The 27,994-nt window shown below is 41.8% G+C and overlaps 1 protein-coding gene across 3 annotated transcripts in view; it reads left to right on the forward strand.

Moving 5' to 3' along the window:
* Positions 1 to 27,994, forward strand: part of brsk2a (BR serine/threonine kinase 2a) — a 239,743-nt gene that overhangs the window by 122,068 nt on the left and 89,681 nt on the right. For all 3 annotated transcript variants that reach the window (XM_072669124.1, XM_072669138.1, XM_072669132.1), the window contains exon 2: positions 10,426 to 10,520. In XM_072669124.1, coding sequence (XP_072525225.1) covers positions 10,426 to 10,520 — 95 coding nt within the window. The remainder of the gene's footprint in view (positions 1 to 10,425; positions 10,521 to 27,994) is intronic.

Genomic DNA, 27,994 nt, shown 5'->3' on the forward strand with positions numbered 1-27,994 from the left:
CATCTCGACTAGGGATTTCCCAGGATGTGAGGATGTGCTGTATCATTTATTTATTTTTTTTTATCTTGTGACGATATCATCCACACCTAATGCTGAGTGGATCCTCCTGCAGTCACAGCTAATACACTGAAGGGTCTTAAGCTTTTTGTTGGCTTTATACGGCATAATTGTCATAGCAATATCACTGCATTACTTCCCTGTAGTGCACAATGATGCCATCATACAACTATACTACCAGAATCATAACAGTATTCTAGTATTAGCAATGTGGATATTGTCACAGTCACGCAAAAGCCTCATATCATATATTTACTTTAAGTCATTTTGGGGCATTTTTCATTGGTCTGTTCATCACCAGATTGTTTTTTGTGTGTAGCAGCGATGATATGCTATATGGTAAATGAATTTAGTTTATAATTGAGACAAGGTTGATTATTTTTTGTCCCCTTTACCTAATTCATCTCTGTTGCTGCTGTTGTACAGTTTTCTCTGGGTTTGGCTCTGTGAATTCAGCAGCGGAACAGTGCCAAAAGTCCAAATAGAGACGTCCACACATCCACACTTTCACCCACAAGCCCTTCTGACTGTTCTCTTCCTAACACTGTGTGCTGGTGCTGATGCTGTGCCGTGATCTAAACCTGTAGACCAGAAAACAAGCTGCTGTATGGAAGGCAAAGTGTGTGTGTGTGTGTGTGTGGTAAACTAGTGCTTTGGGATTGGAGCTCCCCTTGCCCAGCTATCAAACATCTCTTGTGGCCTTGTCCAGCCGCTACTCTGTCCACGCTGCTTTAGTGTGGCTACTGAGAGGGCTTTGTCTTTGTCTGCAGAGCAGTTCAAGTAAAAAGGGATAAAGATGAAAGAAAAAAAGGAGGACTGAGAAAATGTCCCTCTGATATCCGCTGCACTTTATAGATATTGAGCTCTTGACATTTGTTTGTGAAGCAGGTCAGTGTGTAAGGCTTTGTAATAAGGCTGTCAGCAATTGGCCGACTGTCACGTTGATTAGTTTATGTGAATGCGCATTTTCAGACGGGTGGCAGGGTGTTAGAGGGTTTTTTATTTTTTTCGTTTCTTGGAAACAACAAAATCAGCAGGAGCTGCTCTCAAAATGTCTGTTCTGCTGCCTCCCCTTCGTACACTGTGCTGGGAGAAGTGTGGCACTGCTGAGAGCAGCAGTCTGTTCCAATGAGCTCAGCACCTCCATTCCCAAACTGTCCTAACTGTAACTCTCGCCCTTTTCCTGTCTCTTTCTCTTTCTCACACACATGCATCAGCTATAGAGGATGTTCATCCCACCCCCAAAAAAAACAAACAAATGAAGCAAGAGCAGTGCTTGCTAAGTATGAGAAAAGCCCTGAGAGTGAAACTGAGAGTGATGGTATAACTCTATTAAACAAGATGAGGGTTCAGCAGCTATGTTTAAACAAGGACATGTTTTAATCAAGACCTTGTTTCTCTCACTGGTTTCTTCCCCTGTGGGGTTGCTAGATTCCCAATTTTTCCACCAAACTGGGGTAGTTTGAAAATGCATTCTTGGGTGGAAATTATGAATTTTCAGGATGTTATTATTATCATTATTATTATTATTATTATTATCTGTAGTTTTTTTTTACCCATTTTCTCCCAAATTTGGACTGCCAGTTACCCCACCGATGCCCCCACGTGTGCAGTCGAACTGCTTATTTTTCGAAATGCCGCCAAACAACGCTAATCAATACGCCTGAAAAGAAACGCAGCATACCCGGCACCAACGCACCAGTCCACAGGCGCCAGTGACAGCCAGCACCACAGCGATGTGGGGAGAGCGTGCCATCTACCCACCCTGGAGAGAGCAAGGTCAATTGTGCTCTCTCTGGGTCTCGGCTGCCGATGGCTAGCAGCATGACCGGGATTCAAACCAGCAATCATCTGATCATAGCGACAGGGTCTTAGTCCACTGATAGTCTTATTTTAGATAGTAGAAAATAAAAAATGAAGGGTCTTATGGGTGAATATTTGTTCTGGTGTCTGATGGCTGGCAACCTAAGGACAGATAGATGAGTACACACATAAAGGGGACAGAATGTTTGTCAGTACGAATATTCATCTGTAACTGATAGCAGATTAATCAATTCTATTATCTAGACAGATTATTTAATTTGATTAGGACATCTTTTTTTCTCCCACTGTCTCAGTCAACTACAGTCATGTAAAAACATTAGGACACCCCATGAAAACCTTTGTCTTTTTTTTATAAAGACATTTCTTTAGTTGTATGTGTTTAGTTATATTACCTCCATCTCTCCAATACTGTTCAACTGAAGAAATGTCTTTTTTTAAAGGCAAAGGTTTTCATGGGGTTTCAATAGAAATGTACTAGTGAGAAACAAGTAAGGACACCCCCACATTTATTACTACTAAAAATGTCTATAATTAGAATCTTTTGTTTAGGCGATCAGCATCCGATGATTAGAACAGGGTTTTGAGGAGCCTGACTCATTTAAATCATGAAGGAACCCCTTGCTGTCAGAAAACGAGGGTAAGACTAAAGGGTTTTCTCCTTGTAGACGGTCAGTCTTTAAATACAACCAATACAGGCAATAGATTTAATAAAACACTAAACAATAAACTATACAAAACACTGTACAATAGACTATTCAAGACCTAATACAATAGACTACACAACCATTAAGCACAAGATAAAGACTAGACAGAGTACAATGGATGAGAGAAGGTGGGGGAATACTATTGTACATGTATTTTATTAGTGCACACTGATAATAAGTAAGTCCTCGGCAGCTTGGATCACTGTCAAAAGTGCAGACAATGTACAGGATTAAAGTGTCTGTGCTTATAAATAGTGTTGAGGGAAAAAATAGATTCTTAGATTCTGGATCGATGTTTAATTGATAACGTAATATTGAAGGAATGCGAAAGAGAGAGTGTGGCATGCACATAACAGACTGTAACGACTGGAAGTATGGTGTTAGGTGGGTGCTCTCGTGGAGAGGTGAATACTTAGCTCCATTAAGAGACACGCAGGGAACACGTCGTGCAGGGGTTTCAGAGACGGTTTTAATGAGCAATGAGAGCACCTCGACTTCGCTCGTCACAACTTCCCAGACAACACCAGCTGGAGAACCCAGGCTACAACCCAGCACAGTTCACCATACGCACACACTCTCCCGCGCTTTCCTCCAAACTCTCCATGCACACTGTACCCCACCTTAAAGTGACCGTTACAAGACACAATATGGATGAGCGAGAAATCCAACCAGTACCTGTATCTGCAACCAGTACCAGTATCTGCATTAAAAGCTAGCAAATGGAGACACTTGGCTCTGGTGATCAGCATCCACAAACGACCAACCAAAAGATGAGAAAGCAAGGTCAAAGCTTCTACTCAACTCAGAAAGGGTGATGCAAACGGCAAACTATCACAACTTTTATTGCCAAGGATTTGCATCTTTTTTTAGTCGTTGAGACCAAGGGCTTTCGCGCCATGTTGCACGCTTTGTAGCCGAGATACAGCAGAGTCCCATCTCTAATAGAGCCGCACGGCTGTTACAGAATATAGCAGAGGAACAGTAGACCTCTAAGCAAGATTGTGTTTTAGTTACTGATAATGCCTCATTCATGCTGCTGAACTGGGTCAGTTCCTACATATGAAATGCTAGGCCCACACACTAAACCTGGCTTCTTAGTAAGTGCTCAAGTTGCCCACTGCAGCAAGGATACGAGGGAGGAGCAGACGTATTACATGTTTTTTATGTTTTATTAATAAACAATATTGGAAGTAAATTCATTATGAATCATTATGAATCACACTTACTCTGCTTACTTTAAAAGTATGAAGTAGACCTTATCATTGCATTGCAGCCCTCTGAATTGAGCAGATACCCACATTCCTATAAAGATCCTTTAGTGCGACCTCTCACAGGTACAGCGGCCAAGCACTGCAGGTAGTGCAGTAGATGAAAGTCAAGGACAAGGATGAGACAGTTGAATCTGATGTATCAGGAAGATCTGTTCAGCCGTTTGACTGCCTAGGGGGGGAAGAATCTTTTCATGAGTCTGTAGGACTTGGCCCAAATAGCCTGTGTCCAGTCTGTATGAACTGGGAGAGAGATCCTTCCTTATACACTGCTCGGTGTAGATATCCTTGATGTCAAAGGAAACTTGACCCAGTAATGTGCTGAGCAGTCTTTACCACCCGCTGCAGTGCTTCCCTGTCTGAGGCGAAGCAGCTTCCAAGCCAGACAGTGATGCTGGAGATACTACGGAGGAAATACAGCTATGAATGAGTTGTCTTTACTAAAGAGGAGGTGTCAGGAAAAGTTGTCAGTGATGTGTTTCCACGCTCATTCCACGGCTGTGCAGAGGGGTGTTGAGTGTGTTCTTTCAACGTCCACAATCATCTCCTTGTGTTGCTGATATTGAGAGCAAGAGCAAGAGAGAGCGAGAGAGAGCGAGACAGAGTTGCCCTTTCACCAGAACTCAAGCTGACTGTCTCATGGTTGTTGATGCTGAGTCCCACAACTGTCATGTCATCAGGAAAGTGGATGATGTGATTGTTGTAATGTCTGGCAACGCTGTTGTGGGTTAGCATAGTGTAGAGCAGAGGGCTCAGTACACAGCTCTGGGGGGCTCTGGTGTTTGGGGTATGGTCCGTAAAAACCAGAAGTTCTGTTTAGAATCCTGACTGGTAAAGATCTGCTACTCAAAAAAAATATTCAAAAAAAAAAAATTCTAGCTTCTGGAGTATGATGATGAACAGCATTCTGACACTTGTCCTTTTTGTCCAGGTGTCTCTCTCTCTATCTCTGTCTGTTTCTCTCTCTCTCTTTATTTGTCTCACTGTATGTGTGTCTGTCTGTCTGTCTTTCTCTCGATTCTTCTCTCAGTTTTGATTCCTGTCTGTCTGTTTGTCTGTCTCTGTCTTTGTCTCTTTTTTTCTCTCCTCTTCTCTCTCTCTCTCTCTCTCTCTCTCTCTCTCTCTCTCTCTCTCTCTCTCTCTCTCTCTCTCTCTCTCTCTCTCTCTCTCTCTCTGTGTGTCTTGTTTCAGTTCTTCTCTCTGTTTTGATCTGTCCGTCTATCTGTCTGTCTCTCTTTTTAATCTTTCCTCTCTCTCCTCTCTCTCTCTCTCTCTCTCTCTCCATCTCTCTCTCTCTCCATCTCTCTCTCTCTCCATCTCTCTCATTTTTACTCTTGTCATCTCTCTGATAATCACGCTGCCCCAGTTCAGTTCCTCATTATTAAATGTGTCCTGGCGTTTCAGAACACTGGACAGCTCTTTGGGTTCTCTCACACTTCTTCAGAGCGTTCTGCTGTCACTTTGAGACGTATCACACTCACTGTTCTGTAACAGGGTTCGGTTTCAGTTGAACAATTTAACTCTTTAAACTGTGGAGCCTTTCAGTTCTTCTTACACACATAACCAACTGATGATGTGTACCAACAGTAACCTCTAAAGTTTAACATTGGTACACTTCATCAGTTGGTTATGTGCGTTTCCTGTCTAAGAAGAACTGAAAGACATATCAAAGGCTAAAGCTGACTCCTTGTGAGTGTTGCACTTGAATGAAGGGGATTGATACTTAATCTGCCCTATCTCAACCCTACACACACACACACACACACACACACACACACACACACACACACACACAGATCACAGTGTTGTAAGGATTACTCTTGCCATTGAGTCATTAATCAGCAGTGGTTGTGAAGACTAAAGCCAGTACAGCTGTGTAAACAGGGCTTTCCCTTAGATGAACTCCGAGGAGCCAGTTTTTTTTTTTTAGTGCTTTAATGTTAGGTCATCATCATCATCATCATCATCATATACATCTTCTGATGTTGATTCTTCTTCTGATTCTTCTTCGTCATTATCTTCTTCTTCTCCCTTCTTCTTCTTTTGATTATTCTTCTTTATTCTTGATTCTCTATCTTCTTTTTACACCTTTTCTTCCAGATCTTCATCTTCATCTACTTACAGTTCTTCATCTTGTTCTGGTTCTGATTCTTCAGATTTTTCTGCTTCTTCTGATTCTGATTGATTCTGGTTCTTGTTTCTGATTCATCTGATTTTTCATCTTCTTCTTGCAGTTCTTGTTCCTGTTCTTCTTCGTCCTCACCATTATCATCATTGTCACCATTCTAAATCGCCATATTAATTCCTAATATTCTTCTTCTTCTTCTTCTTCTTCTTCTTCTTCTTCCTCTTCCTCTTCCTCTTCTTCTTCTTCTTCCTCACACATTGAGAATCAGTGTGTTTGATTTCCTTTGATGTTTTGTGACTCTGTAGTTGACCAGGCGGGCTGGGTGTATGTCTTTGTACTTCTAAATGATGTATAAACCATAGCTGACGGCAATGTATGAAGCTGAAGGCATCCAATCACAGCATTGTATTTATTGACCGGTGTTACAGTAGTGCCCCTCTCATTAATATGTTTGAGCCTCCTTTAGTGTAACAACATTGTTGGAGTCACTCGGGGTTAAGAGCTTTGCTGAAGAACACAGCAGTGAGGTGGAGAGGGAGGGCAGGCCAATGATCCTAGCAGCTTTCCTCACCCGCTCCAAATCCCTCACTAGCCTAAGGTTCTTAGCCCTGGTATTGTGTGCAGTAGGACTTTAGCCCAGTCTGCTCTCAGCAGGAGAAAAGCGGCCTCAGACTGAGCAGCGATGCGCTCTGATTCCTTCATGCTGCTCCGATCCTCTTTACTTCCTCACACAGAGCAGTCTGACAGAGGAGAGGAAGGGTTAAAGGATTTGTGTGTGTGTGTGTGTGTGTGTCTACATTTTGCCTGTTGATTGCTTCACAACATTCTGATATGTGTTGAAAATGTATTTTTCGTAAGCTGGATCTCATAAGAAGTCTTTAAACACTCGATAGAACCAGTCATTCTGTGTAGAATCAAAACAACTCCAAGAACCATTTGGTTGCTTAAATTGTTTTAACCTTAACCTTCAATCACCCCTAAAACCCAGCCCTAACATTTACCTGAACCTTCAATCTGACCCTAAAAGAGGTAAAGTTAAGGTTAGGTTTAGGGTTAGATGTAGGGTTGCATTAAATAGACTGTAATGTACATTCAGCTTACAATTCAGTTCAATTTACTGGAAATTCAGTTGAATGTTAGTCGAATGTCAGGTAAGCATCAACAATGTACCATTCAGGTAAAGCGATGCCTAACTGTTTGGATTCTAGCTAATAATTATTTTCTCTGTTAATTGATTGATAGTTGGTTTGTAAAACTGTTATTCTTTTGCATTTAGAATTCAGTTGCATGTTCTTTTCAATCCCAGTATGAAGTAAATGTACAGGGTATGATAACCATAAGTTTTCATGGTTTACCATGTTATACCTAAAACTAGTCTACCGCTGCAACTCTATTATCTATTGCTAGTCTATTGGATTCATCCCATTGGGAGGCATTTTGGAGGCATCTGAATAACTGACACCTGAATAAACCCATTGAGTGCCTGGGAATTAGCTGATGGACTGAACCCTCTGTTGGAGCAATGGAAACTCTGAAATTATTGTGCTTCAAATAGAACTGTTATCTCTGAAACAGTGGTTCACAGCTTTCTGAGCTTATTACATCTTCAATAGAAGCATCATTATTTTTGGCAGGAGGGATGCTAAGATTTCTCAGTAGCTTTTAAATGGATACATTTTTTGTTTTAACCAAGGATTCCGGTTTAATTTGTTTTTTGGGTATTGGAATGGCCATAGTACTAACTGGTAGAGCTACGGTGGTGAACATGGTTTTGTAATGATGTTCTCACGGTGTTTGGCTGTGCTGTTAGGCTATGTCTACTCCAGCATAAGAAGATATTCAGTTCATGCATTTTAGAGTAGTTCCTAAAAAAAGCAAACTGAATGACTGCCACCTTGCTTGTCCTGTGGAGACAAATGTTTATACTAGTGTTTTCTCCCCATTATCACGTTAATTTATTTATTTTTGCCATGCTCTGACCTCTGATCATCATATAAATGCTAATGCCTCTCTTGCCCAAGCCCCATACACCACACACGCCAACTGATGAAGCCATTACTATGCTTAATTATCTCTCACTCTCTCTCTTTCACTCTCACTCTCACTCTCTCTCTCTCTCTCTCTCTCTCTCTCTCTCTCTCTCTCTCTCTCTCTCTCTGTGTCTCTCAGTCTCTTTCTTTCCCTTTTTCAGACGTCATGTTTTCTCTCCTTATAAGGAAACTAAACAGAAATGTCCAAGCAAGTGTGTGTGTGTGTCTGTGAAGAGTGCGATTGGGCTTGCCGTGTACTGTGCTGGTCTCTTCATCCTCAATTGCTGTGAATTGCAGCACTTTTTTCTCCCGGCTGTCTTTTTTCCCTCCTCCTTTCCCCCCAATACATGTGCGTGTCTGAGGTAATTATAGAGATATGAAATATTCATTATCTGGTGTAGCACAGGCGTTGAACTCTCCCTCTACCCGCTGATTTAAGCGCCGTGGGCCCTGCGTACTAAACAACACAGCCAGAGTCTTTTCGCAGTGGCTTTCACTTCTTCTGAAAACGCTTGCTCACCAGCTGCTGGGAGAGTGCAGGCCTTTCAGGATAAAGATTTTAGCCTGGAAAGTCCTTGGGCTGAGTGGGGGGTGGGGGCGGGGGCTGTCAGAGGGTTTAGAGTTGTTGTGTAAGCCAGAGGTGAAACATTTACCAGTTCTGAGCCAGGGTCTCTCGCTATTGATCATATTAGTAATCAATACGGGTGTAATCGTGTACATATTTCCATGCGGTTTCCAATTCTGAGGTTAAGGTCACCGTTTGTTTTGTGTTAATCATGTACAACACACACACACACACACACACACACACACACACACTGGTTTAGTTCAGACAAAGATGCATGTTATTACGAAACAAGAGATTGGCAAGTTCTGCAATGGACTGACACCCTGTCCACGTCAATATTCCTGCCATGTGCCCAATGATTCGGAGACCCACTGCGACCCTGACCAGGAAGAAGAGGATGTGAAGATGAATGAATGAATGAATGAATGAATGAGACTGTAAAGTAGCAGCTTGTCCTTGCTTAAAAATGATTACACTGTCTAAACGAACCGTGGTATCAATGAAAGACAGAAGAAGAGAAAGAGTGGCTTATTCTTGATAGAGGTCGGTGTCAGTCTAATGTTACAAACTGACTTTATTTATGAATTTATTTCCTTTTCTTTCAATTTTGATACTGTTATGAAGTATGATTCACTAAGCAAACAAGTGTGTTTGTCGCACAGTTGCAGGGGCCTTGGGTTGTGGGCTTGATCTGGGATCTCAGGTCTGAGAAGAGTTAGGTGTGTTATAGGCATATAAATGAGTGTGTCCATCAGGCTGTGTTTCTGACTGGAAGGAAGACCAGTTGGAGAGTTTAAAATGTCATCACAGAAATGCTCCAAATGACCATGGTTCATGTTTTTGTTACATGTGTACATCTAATCTGGTTAACTTTGGTTGCACCGATGTCTCGTCATCATCACCTATGTGGGCTGTATCTCCTTATATTTGAAATTGATTGGTTTGTGAAAGGCCGCACGTCTGACGTCAACTGTTGTCAATTCGATTGGTAACCTTTCCCGGAACAAATGAATGAGCAAAGTCATTAGGTTGCACTATACAGCTAATATTGTGCCATTGCTACCCATAGCACAAACTTCAGGTGCAGTACTTGAGACTAGTTTGCCACTATGCAACTACTTTATTGTTGGCCACAGATATAATTACCCCATGTGGTCCCTCAGCGCATTTCCACTTCTTTTAATTTTTTTTGTCTTGTTTATTATTAATGGCTGATAATAGCCTGGCTTAACTTCCTGTAATAGTTCAATGCAAATGCTCTTTTGGTCTGGCCGAATTTTGGTCCTCTAGTCCAGACCATGACCTGAGGCTCCTTTCGCATCTGCTATTTTGGTTAGGACCAAACTGAAAAGTCTGAAGGTCCAGACCAAACAAGGGAGGTGTAAAGGCAGCCTTGGAATATGTATTTTTTTTATTATTTCAGTCAGTTGTTAATGAATGGAATGATTAACTGATGAATCGTCCCAGCCCTGGTCTCTGGGCACTGATCTGAATCTGTGTGGTGGATGGCCTTTCAGAGCAACCCGTAGCTGTGCAGGGAAGATGCGCACCGTCAAAGCCGTTAGCTCTGCTGCTTATCTTCTGCAGCATTGCCGTCACAGCTGTGAGGTTGCAGAGGGAGACACGGCTGTGTTTTATTGTGTAACGGCATGTGGCTCAGGAGATACTCATGCTTGATGTTGAATAAGAGAATGAATTATAGGCGTTTTGTTGCCTGTGGTTTATATGTGAAGTGCTGAAGCCCTGTATTATATGGAAATGTGCATTCTGTGAGAATGCAGTTCTGTGGCTGCATTTTTGGAGTGAATTAACTCCTCTGTTTCTCCTTCTCCTCCTTTTTCCTCAGGTTTGGTGAAGCTCGGGGTGCACTGCGTCACATGTCAGAAAGTCGCCATAAAGATAGTCAACCGGGAGAAGCTCAGCGAGTCGGTTTTAATGAAGGTAAGGCCTTCAGAATACAACTCGCCCAGTAGTGGAAGAAGGCAATGTGGGCCTTTGTGGATATAGACGGTATAATCATGTTGTTTTTGTGCCTGTTGAATTCAGTTTGAGTGTTAACCCAGCTGGGCCACCAGTGTCTGTAGACCTTGTTATCTGGTTGAATGTAGGCTGTGACCAATTTTCAATGTCAGGATAACGTCCTAAAACAAAACATCCTAACGTCACATTGACATACAATGCCAACATATAGAAGTATGGTGACCAAAACTCGGCATTTTTTAAACTTCATAATATTAACATCCACACAACGTAACATTCAAATGTTGTTAGACGTTGATATGTTTTTGGTTTTAACTCATGGTGTTAGGAAACCAAAATTGTTTGTTTTTGATGTGACTTTATTATTCGACCACAACATTTTTTGACATTAATGTGATTTTCATTTTCAACTAAAATGCAACATCTTTCTGACGTTAAATTAATGTCTGCTGCCTGCTGGGAATGAGTTTATGGAGTACCTGGCAGTTAGCCATGAAAATCACAAACTTCTCATAGCTGAGACCCCTAGACAGCATCCTCAGTGTTTTGCTTTCTCTCTCTCTCTCTCTCTCTCTCTCTCTCTCTCTCTCTCTCTCTCTCTCTCTCTCTCTCTCTCTCTATCTATCTATCTATCTATCTATCTATCTCTGTCTCTGTCTCTGTCTCTTTCTTAATCGTCCTATTTCCGTCTCCTCTTCACAGGTCTTGAAGTGGGCGATAAAAAAACAAAAACGTAAATTTAGGAACATGAGAATGAAGCGGTTAAATTCATTGCATTATTTATCGACTGTAAAATGAGACCCCTGCTGAAGCTTGGTCCATTATTAGCTCTTCTGATGGAGGCAGCCTTGGGATCATAGGGAGTGAAATTGAGGACGCACTAACCTGATTAAGGATAATTGTCTTCCATGGGAGACATATAAAACGATGAGTTTCTTCTTATTATTTGGTAATATGGCCTCATAATGAGCCATCCAGCGGTTTGTTTAAAAGTAGACGGTTATTGTGGTTGTTTATCTGTCATCCTTGCACTGGAACCTCCTTTGGCTCCTTCCTCTCCTTAAGAGGCCAGGAAATAGGCTTTGAATGATTGTACTAAAACATGCCACAGTTTAGTGTTTATTGGAGTGTTTATTTGATCTGTCAGGCATGGGAACTGTTCATTTCCCTCAAGAACCTGAAGGAGAATTGAGTTTCAGCTGCTATTCTGATATTTACTGAGCTATTTCAGAAAAGACAACATAACAGATTCTTTTCTAGAACTATTAATTGTGGTAAGGGATGTGGTGCAGTCCAGTTTTTTTGGTGGGGGCTTTTAAGTAAGAATTTTCTGTAAGCTGTAGTTTTAGGATATCCACAGTTACCATGGACAGTAATTCTGATATATTTGCTTATACTTATAGGAGACTGTTGGGTAGTTACTGAATCTACTGTATAAACATTTGAAATATTTAACTGGAATTTGTGGCTTGTGGATCCTTAAGGTTTTTTGGAGTCCATGTACATTTAGGCAAAGCCTGTGAAATCTCTGCCTCTAGAAAACTCATCTCACCTCTGGAAGTACTAAGAATAGAGATTTGCAGCTTAATGTATAAGCAGATTTGAACACATAAAAGTGGAAAATGAAACCACAAATAATCCTCAATAAAACTCAAATCAACTGTCGATAGACGTCAAGTAATTCAGAGCGATTTCATTGGGCCATTTATCATGCAGTATTGACACAATGCAAAAAACAGACAATTTCACATTATATCAAAAAGTGAACAACAGCAAAAATAGAAAGGTTTTTGTGTTAAATTTAGCAACTGCCCACTAGTTCTCGAAAAAGCACTGTGATTACCGTCTCTGCTAACTGAAGGAGTAAATAGTTCTTACGTTGAAAAACCATGCATCCCTTTTTGACAGTCCTGATGGTGTTTCACCATGAAGTCTTCATTCAGCGCCTGTAGCTTGTGCCTCTGCAAAATACATGAAGAGATTTGTAAAAGCGTCTAACGCTTCATGTTGCCACATTAACCACAGGTTATGTGAAGCTGCCTGGGTTTCAGGCTGTGACTGTGTGTGATGTGGTCTGCAGGCCTTCTTGCTTTCTGAGCAACCCTGCAGAACTCATGCAGTCCACGTCTGCTTTCACCTCGGGCACACAAGCGGTGTTTTTTTAATTTTGCATGTGCTACGCTCTGCTACAGAAAGAAAAGTGGTCAGAAAGAGGTGGTTCAAGGCTTAATTTCTAGGCTTAGATGTTGGTTTGCCAATTACACATGATGCAACTTTGTGCAAGGGGAATTTTGAAACTGAGAGAATGTTATACCCACATTTACTGTCATGTCAGCACACAATCCAGTGTCCTCATACTTCCCATCGTTATTTAAGATGTCTAATCCCACAGATAAAGCGCTGATTATTAGTAACTTGCTTTTTGGGTTAACAAACACCTTTGACTTGTGAAACAGGCTAAGCTGGAATGGGTATAAAGTGCTCTGTAACATTGCTGCCATACATACAGCAGACAAGGGTTCAGGTAACTAATCCAGCAGGACTCCAAACTGTGAATCGCTCTGGATCCGCTAAATTGTAAATGTTGTTATCTTTCACCAATACCAGGTTTGAAAGGGCAGATAACCCTCAATTTTGGCCTTCATTTAATGTGTCTCCCATTGAATCCCCATGGTTCTACCATCATTGGGAAGATGAAGGCTAGCATGTTGACAGCTTAACACACTTGGAGGAGAACCATAACTGCATAGAACCTTGCAGAGTAATAAGCAGAGAAGGAGAACTTGGACTCCTAGATACGGATACAGATAATAGCAACACCGTATAGACAGTTGAGTTAAGAGCTATGTTTATTTGAAGCACATCACTCAAACACACTACTACCCCACAGAGACATGCACAGCTAAGAACATCACATCATAGGTTATCTGGTAATTTTGAACAACTTTTATAATTTAATGCTAACACATCATAAAACAAAACATCTAAATGGATAAACTGGTGAAATGACAGCAAATGAACAATTAATTGTGTTCAAGAAAAGGTGACAATCTTATATATAATATCCAGTCAGAAAAGCACTAGTTAAGTTAGGCTACTGAAGTACTGATGTATTGTTTGAGTATCTAAAATGAAAATCTGAAAATATTGTTTAGCATGTTTTTAAGCTCCATTCAATTGCTTAAGACATTAAGAATCCCCACAGTGTGATGTAAAACATATAGCGTTGACATTTTGTATTACGTGAAGGTCCATAACAGGACCTGGAAATGAGGAAGCTGATCAGATTGGGGATTGGACACTGAGAAACGGTTAGCTTGGAGTGGCTTGTGGATTGTTTACAGTCCCCCGGTGGATGTGTAAAACTTGTTGATATTGAATTCAATAAAGCCTAATTTGTGCTGAATGCAGTGGCTCCAAGTGGTGTGGTTAACACAAAGCCTGTATAAATATTCCCATGCTGCAGCATTCCCTCTGCCTGAGGCTGAGTGTGTGGTCTAAATATGCTGCAGTTTGTTTAAAGCTGCAATATGTGGAGAACTGTATTTATTTGTCTTTGCATAGTTGAATAGGGAGAGCTCAGTACAGTACATGAAATATACCTTGTCCTCTCCTTCAAATGTAAATCCGGCATTAGCAAAAGAAGGTGATAAAACAGGCGTTTTTTATTTTGTTGAATAATTCATATTTATGCCCTCACAATGTACATACACCAGCCCATGTTCTAGCCCAGGCAGTGTTAACATGGACCCGTACAGCTGAAACTTCAAGAATTCTACAGACATTGTGAAGAATGGCTGGTCTGGCTAGTCTCCCTTTGCGCACCATCATGTCCCTGCAATTTATCCAGAATGCAGCGGCACGGAAGTGGTGGAACGAACGTCCCCAGGGTGTCCGAACAGCAGAGTCGCTTGCTGTCTTCAAACACAGACTAACGTCCCACCTCTTCAAAGAGTACTTGGGCGAAGTGTAGTGTCAAGTATTATGGTGTCCATATTGACCCGTGTTTGCCGCTCGGACTGTACAAAAATGTTTATATTCTGATACCAGAACCGGAAATGCACACGTAGTGCTTTTGTTACTTGTAGTCCGTTTCCTGAGAAAGCCATTCCCAGGATGTGCATTAGTCACACTGGTGAGCATACATATCCCCTTCAGACATTGGTAGGTTTTGGAGTCTAACGAGTTACCATGCATCAGTGATGGACTGTTGGAAGTGCTGTGCGACCTGACTGGGGCAATCCCTGTTGTGACTGGTTGGGAAATGGGGGTGCCGAAAGCAGTGCACAAGGCAGTGATTGGATTTCTGTGCTAGACTAAAGGCCAAACCCAGCCAGCACAGCTTATCTCCTCTCCGGCGTCGTCCACTCTCTCTCAAAAACACACTGGACAACCTCAGACTACGGCTAACCCCACAACATGAACTCAGACAGTGCTACTCTATAACGTACTTGGGTCTTCCTCCATTTTCTAGTGTTGTCTAAAAGCACAGTACAGAATTTTCAGTGCACTTTAATAATCCCACAATGCACCGCAATAAGTAATGTACAAATTATGCACAGTTGCATGCATGGAATACCTGTAATACTGTAATACAAATAATTCATGAGCCCACCAAAAAATAACTTGTGTTATACTAGAGTTGTAAATAGGCACTTGATCCCCTATAGTTTTATTATACACCTCTATTCCAGAGGAATAGACCCATCAGTTTGCACAGACGTCCCTGTAGTCACTCAGTAATAAGGCTTTCAGTGGTGTGTAATAAGCCTGGGAAGTTTTAAATGGCCAAAATGTCTTTTTCATAAACTGCTTATGGCCAACTTGCATGTATATAGAGAGGTATCTGTGATTGAGTGTGTGTGTGTGTGTGTGTTTGGGGATCAGCAGCTCTGTGTTAGCCTGGAATGTGAGCTGTGCTGAGAGGCCCCTGAAGCTTTATGTAATGCTGAGAAATGAGACTACCCCTACCTCCGCCCCCAAGCTGATTCTTCATGTTACACACACACACACACACACACACACACACACACACAGCGCACAGTGCTCACTGAGCCAACCCGTGGCCAACCTGCACCTCTCACAGAGCTAATGAGCTGATCAACGATGTCTCCCAGCCGTCCTCATGTACCAATGCTGAGAGGATAAACGCCCCCGGAACAGCCCTACGAGTCGAGGGGGATACTTCTGAAGACCCGTGCTGCTGGAGGTGAAGCAGTAGTTCTGAATATGATGCAGGCTTTGAAAAGTTGTGCTCTAACTGCTTTGTAATACTTTTCTGAGGTGTTGTCTGTAAACTATTGGAGTCATAGTTTTGTAAAAAAAAAAAGGTTTTACACAGACCTGATCCATCAGCCAGCTCAGCATGCTTGGAGGAGATCCCTACCTGTCTAGAATCACGCAGAGTGGTGGGCAGAGAGGGAGGACAATCCACCAAAGTGGTGTCAGTTGCGTTCTCTTAGACTTCTGGCTACAATATGGCTGTGATCAAACTTATTAACTCCCATTAATACAGGCAACACAGTTAGACAGTTTTACCTCACTCAAACACTATACTACCCCCACAAAGAAATACACAGTGTGAAATAAAGAAAAAGATAGATTTTTTTACATGATTATATCAGATGTTTTCTTTTTTTCTTTTTGATATCCAGTACAGCTGTATCTGCCATCTTTATATTTTATGTTTATGTTTCAATGAATCAGTAAGTGCATGATATCATACTGCTCCAAACATAATATTGGAGATTCAAGATCTTGAGGCTTGCCTTTTTTTCTTTCTTTTCACAGAAGCTTGATTTTAACTTACATCAGAGGTCCAATCAGAGCTACGTTCTTCCCCTGGGTTTTATTTCATATTCAACATCTAAGAACACATTCCTCATCCATTACTCTTACCTTACATTACATTACTCCTTAGGCCCTTTCTTTTCTTTCCCCTTTCTCTGAAATGGCAAGATATACTGTTCTGTATAAAAATGGACAAAATCCTTGAATTGGATTAGAACAGGGGGACGTCTGTAATGAAAACTTTACACATCTCCTCAGTAATAAAGCTCTCTCCAGACCAGGTCATGGGCACCTAAGACTCGAGATTGATGTGATCCATGGAGGCCCACCTCACAACTTCCACAACTTGAAGGATCTGCTGCTAACATGTTGGTGCCAGATACCACAGGAAGCTTTCAGAGGTCTTGTGGAGTCCATGCCTTGACGGATCAGTTTCGGTTGTGGCAGATTGTTGAGGGATCTGCTCAATTTTAGGGAATTTGGGGAAAATACCAAAATAAATTGTTGTTGAGTTTGTTGCCAAATCGTTCCTATAATAACCCGAGCTGGGCCGCAGATAAAACGGCAGCACCTGTGGACATTAGAAATAAGGAATCACCAGGAAGCCGCAGTCTAATTATGGAATAGACACTCATTAGAATCTCTGCGCTGCAGGTGGACACATATGGCTCAGTGGTCAGGCCTGTCAGCGGAGGCTTCCGTGAGCGGGGCTTTAACTGATTTCTTTCACTCTCATGTGGAAGGACAAAGAGCTGTCATGCTGTTTCCCCTTGACATTCTCATTGTCTCATTCTGCGGTCACTGAATATGAGCCTGTTGAGCACCTTGCTACCCCCCCTACCCCCCCAAACCACCCCCACCTGTCTCCTCTCTGCTCTCTGGCCGCAAATGTCACCTTTTTAAATGCAAATGCAGCATGGTGTGTGTCTGGCGTCACAGTTGCACGGGCAGCTCCGTGCTAAGGCGACATGACTCGCAGGCCTGCCAGAATGCCCACAACACACAGTCTCACCGGGGGAGCAGGTGAGGGGTGGGAGGGGAGGGGGATTGTGGAGGAATAGCCAGGTCTAGTGTGAAAGCACATGTATAATATAAGCATGGTTGGGGAATAATGTGAGGTCGGAATGGATGGAAAGACTGGAGAAAAGATGGGAAAAAAGATGAGGTTCTGGTCACTCAACGAGTTTGGGGCTGGACAGGTAAGCAATGAGTTTCATTGAGTGTGTGACAGGTGGAGAGTGTGTCCATGATTTATAACCATTGGCTTGTGTGTGTGTGTGTATGAGAGAGAGAGAGAGAGGGAGAGAATGAAAGAGAGGGAAGAAGACTGTGTGTGATTGAGTGCTGAGGGGCCGTAGGAGATGTGATGCGGTATGAAGCCGGCTCCTGAGGGAATAGTTAGCATTTGTGAAACTAAACCCAGCGAGTGCTGTGATGGATATACACACACACAAACACACATAAAGAGACACATACAACTAAATACACACATCGGTTGAGCAAATAAAATCCTTGTCTTAGGAGGTGCACAATATTTATATTGTGGTTATTGATAACCTAATGCTGTTGGTGCATTTGATCGATCTCCTTGCAGAAGAATACCAGGGATGCATGATAATATTGGAATCATATCGGTATTGATAGATATGTGCTTTAAAAATTTGGAATGCCCTCCAACTCCCCAACCCATCCCAATCCTATTGCATGAGCTGGGGAGCTTTATACCCCTCTAGCCCATGCCTTACAGGTGCTGTGAGGTAGGGTAATGATCATACAACATCTTGACCTCACCAACACTCTTGTCACTAAATGCAATCAGATCCTTACAGCAATGCTCCAGAGTCTAGTAGAAAGCCTTCCTTGGGCAGTAGAGGCAGTTACTCCAACAGAAGCAGGATAATCTCTTATTTTTAATACCCTTGATTTCAGAAGAGATAATGAATGAGCAAGTGTCCCAGTACTTTTGTCCATATAGTGTATGTTTACTTAAAGTACTTTACTTTAGATGAGCCTTGTTACGTCATACAGTATAAAGGTGTGCTGTTTGAGACTAGATTTGTTACAGACATGCGTCTGAATCATTCATATTGGCATCAAACAGATGTTGAGATTTAGATGTACTTAATTTTGTATGTATTATGTAACTCCAGAAGAGCAGCATGTACAGATGATGTGGGGCAGGTATACATGTTTCTACATTTTATAAATGTTTATGTATCAACATAAACAAAAATGTACTTTAGGGGTCTATGGTTAAGGTCAGGGTCAGACTTGGGTGTATATATAACTGTTCAGTTATGATATTACATGACACGTGTGTGTGTGTGTGTGTGTGTGTGTGTGTGTGTGTGTGTGTGTGTGTGTGTGTGTGTGTTTGTGTAAGGAAAGGATCCAGACAAAGATGGGGCTGAATCCGACCTGCTTTAGGTGTGTGTTCTGAGCCTGATTAATATTCATTACCCATAGTGACTCTCTGCAGTGCTGAGGAAAGACAGAAGCAAACAGAGTGCTGGAGGGATGCTGGGTGGAGGTGTAGTAACCATTAGTCCTTGAGATAGAGACAACTTAAAAGCCAGACATCTGTCATGTATGAAAAGTTCAACAATAAGGGATGTACTATGTGGTTCATTGTTTCTTTCGAAATCAATGGTGTTAAAAAAGGGTTTGTCCTACTATTGTTGAAGTTACTGTCTCTACTGTCCAGCGAAGGCGTTCTGCTAGATTGTGAGGCATTGCTGTAAGGACTGGATTGCATTCGTCTCATCTCAAAGATTTGGATTAGACCATCATTCCAGTGAACACAGTTCCACTGTTCCACAGTTGTCAATGTTGGGGGCTTTATACCTATCTAAGCTCAAATGTTAATCTGAAATGGCTTTTGTAATTTTTGTAATATAAAAAATTTTATTTTTAAGATCTTTAAGGTAAATCTCAAGAAGTAGCCATTCAAATACAACCAAAATTCATGGTCAAAATGATGCTCTGTTTAACTACATAAAACCTCACACCTCGTAAAAAAAAAAAATAAAAAAAACATACACTCCATACATGCCATGGAGTGTTCACACAATGTATGAGTGGCTAAAAATGTCATAAAAAACATATGTGGACATGATGATATGCTGCTAAGCACTTACTATATGTAAAGTAATGTAAAAAAAACAAACAAAAAAAAAAACGGTATGATCTTCAGTTCCTTCTACCTTTAGTTAAGGCTTAAGCAGTCTCTGAAAATGAATTGGATTTGCTTCCGGTAGATCCTGCTGCATCCCGTCTCGCCTTATCCACATGACTGAGTGGCACAGACCGGAAAACAGAGACTTGATTCAGGGTAGATGCTACTTTGTTGGAAGCGACATGAGCTTTGAAAGATTTTCATCTATTGCATCAACTACGATTCTCTTCTCTCTCCTCTTGATTTCTCCTGATTAGTGAAGTTTCTGTCACCAATGAAGCGTTCTCCTGCTCTATCTTTTCATATCAGCTTCGGTTATCAGCTCTTGCTTGGGCTTGGGGTGTGGCTCGATTTCCTCGTGCTCTGGCGTGGCGAATGACAATCAAGCGCAGTGCTGTATCCTTAATCTAGTGTGCTGTGGGCCCGGCACGGTGTTAGGCAGTGAAGGGGAGTTGGATTAGATGCTCTCTGACGCCCTCAATCTCCCTGATCTCCCCTCTGGCTCGCCATCAGCCCTTATTGGTTTAAAGGCTCCGGCAACTAGCGCTCAATAACACATACACCCCCACCCCACCCCACCAATGTCTGATCGCCAGGCTGAGATAGAGAAGCCTACTCCTTATTGCTCTGCCCATTGTTTAGTTCCGGTACTGCGGTGCATGGGAGATCTATAGCAGTAGAGGAGATGAGATGAGTTCTCTTTTGTTGTGCTCTAGGCACAGAGGTGTGTTTAGACAGTATTTGGAGGCCATTAAGGCTGTGGAAGGTCTTGGATTAGGAGGAGTGTAGTAAGTCAGTAGAAAGAGATGTGAGATGACTGGTTGTGGTTTGCAAGAATGTGCCATCAGTGGTAACTTTAATGTTCTTAACCTGATCATTTTGCCTGTAAATAATTTCTACTGGTCCTTTCATCATAGAAATGTCTACTGAATAGACAGGGCAGCTGTGGTTTTCAAATATTATAAAAACAGTCTATAAGAAACAAGTCTTGATATGTCCATAAAATGTGCTTGACCCTGCAGGTTCACAGAGTGCTCTAACTGTTCTAGATAACATTTCTGAAGAACATCAAGTCCTATGTTCGTGAGGTAGCAGTAAGAAATTCTGTGACTGACATTTGGTAAATTCCAGATGGTGTGAAACATTCACTTTGACCAAGTGTATAAATATTTAGTTACATATGTATATGTAACGAAATATTTAGGGGATTAATATTTAAATATTTAGGGGATTAACAAGTTGAGGCGGTTCTCTCACGGAATCAGAACTCACGCCGGTTTAACTGTTTAGAAAAAGTCCCTCGCTTCCCCAAAATGGAGACTCTTATAGATTCTGCGTCCGAGTTTGACTCTCTGTTATCCTGCCCCAGCTAAAATTGAGTTTGCCTCCGAGTTTGACTGTCTTTTGTCCCGTCTTTTTGCCCAGTCTTTTGTTTGTTTGTTTTTTTTACCCCTTTTTTCCTCCCAATTTGGTACTAGGAAGGTAAGGACTTAACATGTCTCTTCTGAAACTTGCGAAGCCAGCAGCCGCTTTTTCCAAACTGCCGCCAATGTGTAATCGCCAGGTAACAGTTGCCTGTGGTGTCCAACATTACTTTTAGAGTGAAAATGGGAGAGAGTGCCATCTGCCCACCCGCAGTTGTGCTCTCTCAGACTCCGGTCGCTGATGGCAAAGAAGCATAGTTTGGGATTCAAACTTGTGACCTCTGACCCACAGTGCTCCTCAGAGTTAGATTTTCTGTTGTCCCATCTCGAGCTAAAGTAGAGATAAGGTATTCTGACTACTTCTGCTTCAGAGAGAGAGAGAGAGAGAGAGAGAGAGAGAGAGAGAGAGAGAGAGAGAGAGAGAGAGAGAGAGAGAGAGAGAGAGAGAGAGAGAGAGAGAGAGAGAGAGAGAGAGAGAGAGAGAGAGAGAGAGAGAGAGAGAGAGATGCTGCCGCCACAGAGTAAGTGGCACATGAGTGAAAGGACAGATAGTGTGCATGATGTCCACACAGAGAAAGTTAGAAAGAGAAAAAGTTTGGATGGAGAGGGTAGAATAATTGCCCCCTGAAGCAAATAATTGAAGCGCGAAAAAAAGAGAGAGAGAGGGAGAGGAAAATGTGCCATGCTCTTGCACCCCATAATGCACTGTGAACCCTCTACACTCTAGCCATCATGGTCTTGCTACACAAGACTATGTGTGTGTGTGTGTGCGCACATGTATGTGTGTGAAAACATGATGAACAGCTGTGTGGTGATGGAGAGACACAGAGCGAGAGTAAGGCGTATAATGGACAGAGCTGCAGTCCAGTAGAAGGGGGAGTGGGGGAAGGATTGTGAGAGGTGATGGAGAGAATGGGGGAAAGGAAAGGTTTGAGAGCGGTTCAGATGAAAGAGTGTGTGCTCTGGTTGACTGTAATCTGATTATAACCCCACACAGACAGGAGAGCAGCTCCCTCACCTTCATTTCACTGCTCTATAGCTGCCAAATGATTATAGATGGAGTACACTTACCTGTACCACTGTCTACCACACACTGTCTGTAACTACTCTATTGTAACACACACACACCATACAACTCTGCCTGGACTTCTCCATTATTCTCTTCTCTTCTCTTTACCGTTATTCTCTTTTCCTTTCTTTTCTTCTTTTCTCCGTTATTCTCTTCTCTTCTCTTCTCTTCTCTTCTCTGCTCTGCTCTGCTCTGCTCTGCTCTGCTCTGCTCTTCTCTTTTCTGCTCTTCTCTTCTTTTCTCTTCTCCGTTATTCTCTTCTCTTCTCTTCTCTTCTCTGTTATTCTCTTCTCTGTTATTCTCTTCTCTGTTATTCTCTTCTCTTCTGTTCTATTCTCTTCTCCGTTATTATCTTTTCTTCTCTTCTCTTCTGTTATGCTCTTCTCTTCTCCATTATTCTCTTCTTTTCTCTGTTATTCCTTTCTCTCTTCTTCTCTTTTCTTCTCCTCTCTTCTCTTCTATTATTTTTTTCTTTGTTATTTTTTTTCTTCTCTTCTCCATTATTCTCTTTTCCTCTCCATTCCTCTCTTCTCTGGTATTCTTTTCTCTTCACCATTATTTTCTTCTTCCCCTCTCTTAGTTATTATTTTATCTTCTCTGCTTTTTGTGATAGCTACAATATACAAGGAAATGTATATGCATGTATATAAAACTGTGTTGAAATCTACAGTAAAAAAGTGAACCGCACATAATCACTGCAGTACAATTTGCAGTATAAATATCTACCATTAGTAATGCAGAAGAGACTGATCATGTTTAAAGGAATGTATGAATATTTTAAAGGAATAATAATGTTAATTCAAGATGTGTCTGTTGTACTGCTCTCAGACGTGTGACCCCTTTTAACAGCTTTTTACCTACATCTCCTGCAAAGCAGTCAGACCTACAGCTCTTACCATCTATCACAAAAGTAGCTGACTTCAGAAATGGCATTTTCTTACAATTTTTTAAATGTATATGTGTTGTACAGATTTATGAGTGTATTGGGTTGTATGTGTGCTTACCATGTCCCAAGCCTGCTGCATGCTAAGGTTCGGTTTAGCTTTCTACATCAGTACAGAGCTGCAGTGAACTGAACTGAAATTATGTGGATTTCTCAAACATTGTGAGAGTCTGTTTCTTTGTTCAGCTCCAGTAAGCCGTCCATAGACTGTGGTTTCTTGGCCTGACTTAATCAATACTAGGGTCAAATGACCAAGAATCCAGTCCAATTTTGTTGCCAGTTCCTGTTCAAATTCCCCTATTCTCCTGACAGAGGTTATATTAAGTATAGATTCCTACATTCTAAGCTAAATTGGGAATGGATTTTTGCCCCAAGGACTTCTTACCAAAGTAAATGCCAGGGATGAGTGGACTTTTTTGAAATTTTGAAAGTTTTGAAAATTGCAGAATTACTCTTGCAGAGCTGCTTCTTTAAACTGTGTTTTAACTGCTTCAGTATTTGAACCTTTAAAAACTTTCATGTTAAAAAAATATTTTGAAGCTCAAGTATGATATTTGATAGTATGATAACCGTCTCAGAAAATATCAGGGTTTTACAGTATCACAGTATACAGTATTTCACTTATTTTTGTTCTTCTTGTTCTTACTCCTATTCTTCTTTTTCTGCTTCTTCTTCTTCTTCTTCTTCATAATCAGATACAATGATCCATAAAGGCATTAAAAAAACAACAAAAAAATGTTTAACAAAAAAAAAAGTTGATTTGAACGTATTTACTTTTATAATAGATATACGTATAGGTACAGTGGGGAAAATAGTATTTAGTCAGTCACCAATTGTTTAAGTTCTCCCACTTAAAAAAATGAGAGAGGCCTGTAATTGACATCATAGGTAGACCTCAACTATGAGAGACAAAATGAGAAAAAAAAAATTCTGAAAATCACATTGTCTGATATTTAAAGAATTTATTTGCAAATAATGGTGGAAAATAAGTATTTGGTCACCTACAAACAAGCAAGATTTCTGGCTGTCACAGACCTGTAACTTCTCCACTCATTACCTGTATTAATGGCACCTGTTTGAACTTGTTAACAGTATAAAAGACACCTGCCCACAACCTCAAACAGTCACACTCCAAACTCCACTATGGTGAAGACCAAAGAGCTGTCGAAGGACACCAGAAACAAAATTGTAGACCTGCACCAGGCTGGGAAGACTGAATCTGACATAGGCAAGCAGCTTAGTGTGAAGAAATCTACTGTGGGAGCAATAATCAGAAAATGGGAGACCTACTGCTAATCTCCCTCAATCAGGGGCTCCACGCAAGATCTCAGCCCGTGGGGTCAAAATGATCACAAGTACGGTGAGCAAAAATCCCAGAACCACACGGGGGGACCTAGTGAATGACCTGCAGAAAGCTGGGACCAACGTTACAAAGGCTACCGTCAGTAACACACTACGCCGCCAGGGACTCAGATCTTGCAGTGCCAGACGTGTTCCCCTGCTTAAGCCAGTACAGATCCGGGCGCGTCTGAAGTTTGCTAGAGAGCATTTGGATGTTCCAGAGGAGTATTGGGAGAATGTCTTATGGTCAGATGAAACCAAAGTAGAACTGTTTGGTACAAACACAACTAGGACGACTAGTCCGTGTACATGAAAGAATGAATGGGGCCATGTATTGTGAGATTTTGAGTGCAAACCTCCTTCCATCAGCAAGGGCATTGAAGATGAAACGTGACTGGGTCTTTTAGCATGACAATGATCCCAAGCACACTGCCAGGGCAACAAAGGAGTGGCTTCGTAAGAAGCATTTCAAGGTCCTGGAGTGGCCTAGCCAGTCTCCAGATCTCAACCCTATAGAAAACCTTTGGAGGGAGTTGAAAGTCTGTGTCGCCCGCCGACAGCCCCAAAACATCACTGCTCTAGAGGAGATCTGTATGGAGGAATGGGCCAACATACCAGCAACGGTGGAACCTTGTGAAGACTTACAGAAAACGTTTGACCTCTGTCATTGCCAACAAAGAATATATAACAAAGTATTGAGATGAACTTTTGTTATTGACCAAATACTTATTTTCCACCATTATTTGCAAATAAATTCTTTAAAAATCAGACAATGTGATTTTCAGAATTTTTTCTCATTTTGTCTCTCATAGTTGAGGTCTACTTATGATGTCAATTACAGGCCTCTCTCATCTTTTTAAGTGGGAAAACCTGCACAATTGGTGACTGACTAAATACTTTTTTTGTCTCCTTTTTGCTAAATAAATAAATAAATAAATAGAACATACATAAATAAATAAAATTAGAAAGCTACACATGGGGTTGGTATACCAAGGTAATAAGAGTCCCAGAGCATAAGGGGTTAATCAGTTGACTAAAAAAACAGAATACTGCTGCAACCCAAACATACATACAAACATCTTTTTCTCTCCTTCCCTCATCCTTCTGTCTCTGCCTCTCTTTGACAGTAATGGCTGTTCTCCGACAGTGATTTCTCTACCATTCTGTTTTCTATTGGCCTCCTCAATCGGAGCAGAAACACACCTGCGTTCCCATCCAGGGAGACCCGCAGCAGAGGAGAATCATTTAATGTCAGAGAGAGAACCAGAGATGATAGGCCTGCTGTTCTTAAGTTAGCAACAAACTGGGATTTCATAGGAATTCCCACAGCCCTTGCTAAAGCCATATGTTGTAAAGGGTATGCTTTACTAATATGTTGGTATTACCTACTGTTGTACTGAGGTCTGCTTAAGCGTGAAGTAGGGTTATACTATACATTATACTACTATAAGATACACACTATGTCCATGTTAGTCCATGTTAGTAGGCACCCATTCCAGTGAATGTATTTAGCTACTTCAGGTTGAACACATAGCTTGTCTAGTCTCTGTAGGGAAGAATCCAGTCTCTCTGGAGCAGGTAAACATGAACCTGTTGGCACCATGCCCCTGAGGAAGTGCCATGGGTTGGTGATTATCCAACATCCTGACTTCGCTAAAGTCACTGAATGGAATCAAATCCAGTAGCAGTGTTCTGAACCCGTAGTGGCAAGGACTGAGACGCCATTCTGCTCAAGTCAGTTTACCCTCAAAATGATGCTGAAGCTGTTATTGGAATGTAAATGTGCTACAAAATGTTGCTTTAGGGCAAATAAATCAAATCAGTCACCTGACCTCAACCCAATTGAGCAGCATTTCACTTACTAAGACTAAACTGTCGGCAGAGAGACAAACATGCCTGTTTGTCAAGGCCTGACAATGCATCTCAAGTATAAAAAAGTGAATAAAGCAGAAATGTCCAACAAAAGCCATTATATGTGGTTTTATTACACTGGCTAGTGCGCCCCCGAGTGGTCGACAGTTCAGTCCTGCTGTGATGATGATGACAGTGAAGGATTGTTTTCCAGCAATCTTCCAAATGGTGACACTCCCATTGGTGGAAGACCAGCAGATATTGAGGGTGGATATACTCCTTAAGGAGGCCATCAGGCCATGTGTGGGAAGCACTGTAAAATATAATGGGGGGTTATTTGTCAAATGATGACCAGGGAGTTTGTGCGGCTTTTGCTCCTCTAATTGGATTGACAGGAGAGCTCTGTGCAGCCCAGCGAGAGCTCATGGCTCCAGGACAGAAGGTAAAGACAGTGTGTCACAACACATCCAGCCTCGTTCCCGCCTCTGTGGTTCCACAGTACAGAGTGTTGATCTGCTCCCCTTCAGTCAACCTTGTCATTCTCGGCAGTTGAGAGTGGCAGCTCTTCCAGTCTCAACCTCTGATCTCGACGTTCGCCAGGCGCTGATTTTAACACGTTAGAGTGTTGTGCTTAATTCTCTTTTCTTTCATCAGTACCCAGCAGTTGCGGAGCGAGGTTGGCTGCTGAATATGGATGTTGTCTCGGGTGGAGGGAGATAAGTGGGCCTAGCTCCCCACAGTACGCCAGGGCTAATAGTTCAAACGTGCTCAATCGCCAGCGCTGAGCCAGTCAAGTGCCGAAATTTTCCGAGAGGCCTCGTTGCCAGAGCAACAAGTGATCCTTCTGTTGGAAATGTGGAGTTGATGGGCATTCTGTGTGGAGCTGGCTTCAAATAAGGGGAAAACTATTTCAGCCTGGGATGGGATAGGATGAGATGGAGGAGACTTGACAGTTCAATACGGATCATTCGAGAGACCATTGCACACCCATTTTACAGTAACTGGTCTGGAAACTGAGATACTGCTGGCTGCCTTATCCAAACCTCATGGATTCAAGGACACATCAGCGTCCATTGCTTCTGTACATGTGAAAGCAAACCAACATTTGAAGTCTGCACAATGGGTCGTTCATCTCATAATATTTGTCTTTACAATATTAGTTTTTTAGAAGTCTACAATATTTAAAAAATGACTACGTATTTTTTTATTTTTATTGATTTATTTTAGCTACTCTCAGTAGCTTCACTGTTTGTATTTCTACCTCTGTGTTTCAGTGTGTTGATATCTCTGTTGCTTCCAAGACGTCTTTTGGTCAGCAGTGGCCTAAATGTAGCCGTGTGCAGTGTCCAGAATCTGACGGCGAGAATTAAAGAACTTAACCTGCAGATTCTTTCTTTGCTGCCAAAAGACTGCCTGAGCACTGCCTGACATTTAATATACCTCCTCACTGCAAATGATGGTTGCCTGAGTTCTCCAGAGATCCATTGCATCCTCCAAGAAAACCCCCTCAGTTTAGAGGATTGGCCTGTAGGGTCACTTGTTTGTATTGACCTGGTCTTGTTTGTCTCTATTGATCATCTGGATACAGTAGCTCAGAGACCACACATAGTCATCGACCTGCTGCCCAATGCATCTTTAGAGAAGGATGTGAACTTCACCCACGCAGCCTTGACGGATGATGTCTCCGTTTCGCCAATAATGTTTCTGACCTATGTATGTTTTGATTTTGGTTATTTCCAATACTAGTTGCTACCGAGGAAGTATAGAGAGGTGATATAGAAGCAGTAAATATGAGTCCTGGCTAGTGGGGAGGGAAAATTATACACATTACAACTGTACATT

The sequence above is a fragment of the Salminus brasiliensis genome, chromosome 2, assembly GCF_030463535.1.
Source record: "Salminus brasiliensis chromosome 2, fSalBra1.hap2, whole genome shotgun sequence".
Lineage (NCBI taxonomy): Eukaryota > Metazoa > Chordata > Actinopteri > Characiformes > Bryconidae > Salminus > Salminus brasiliensis.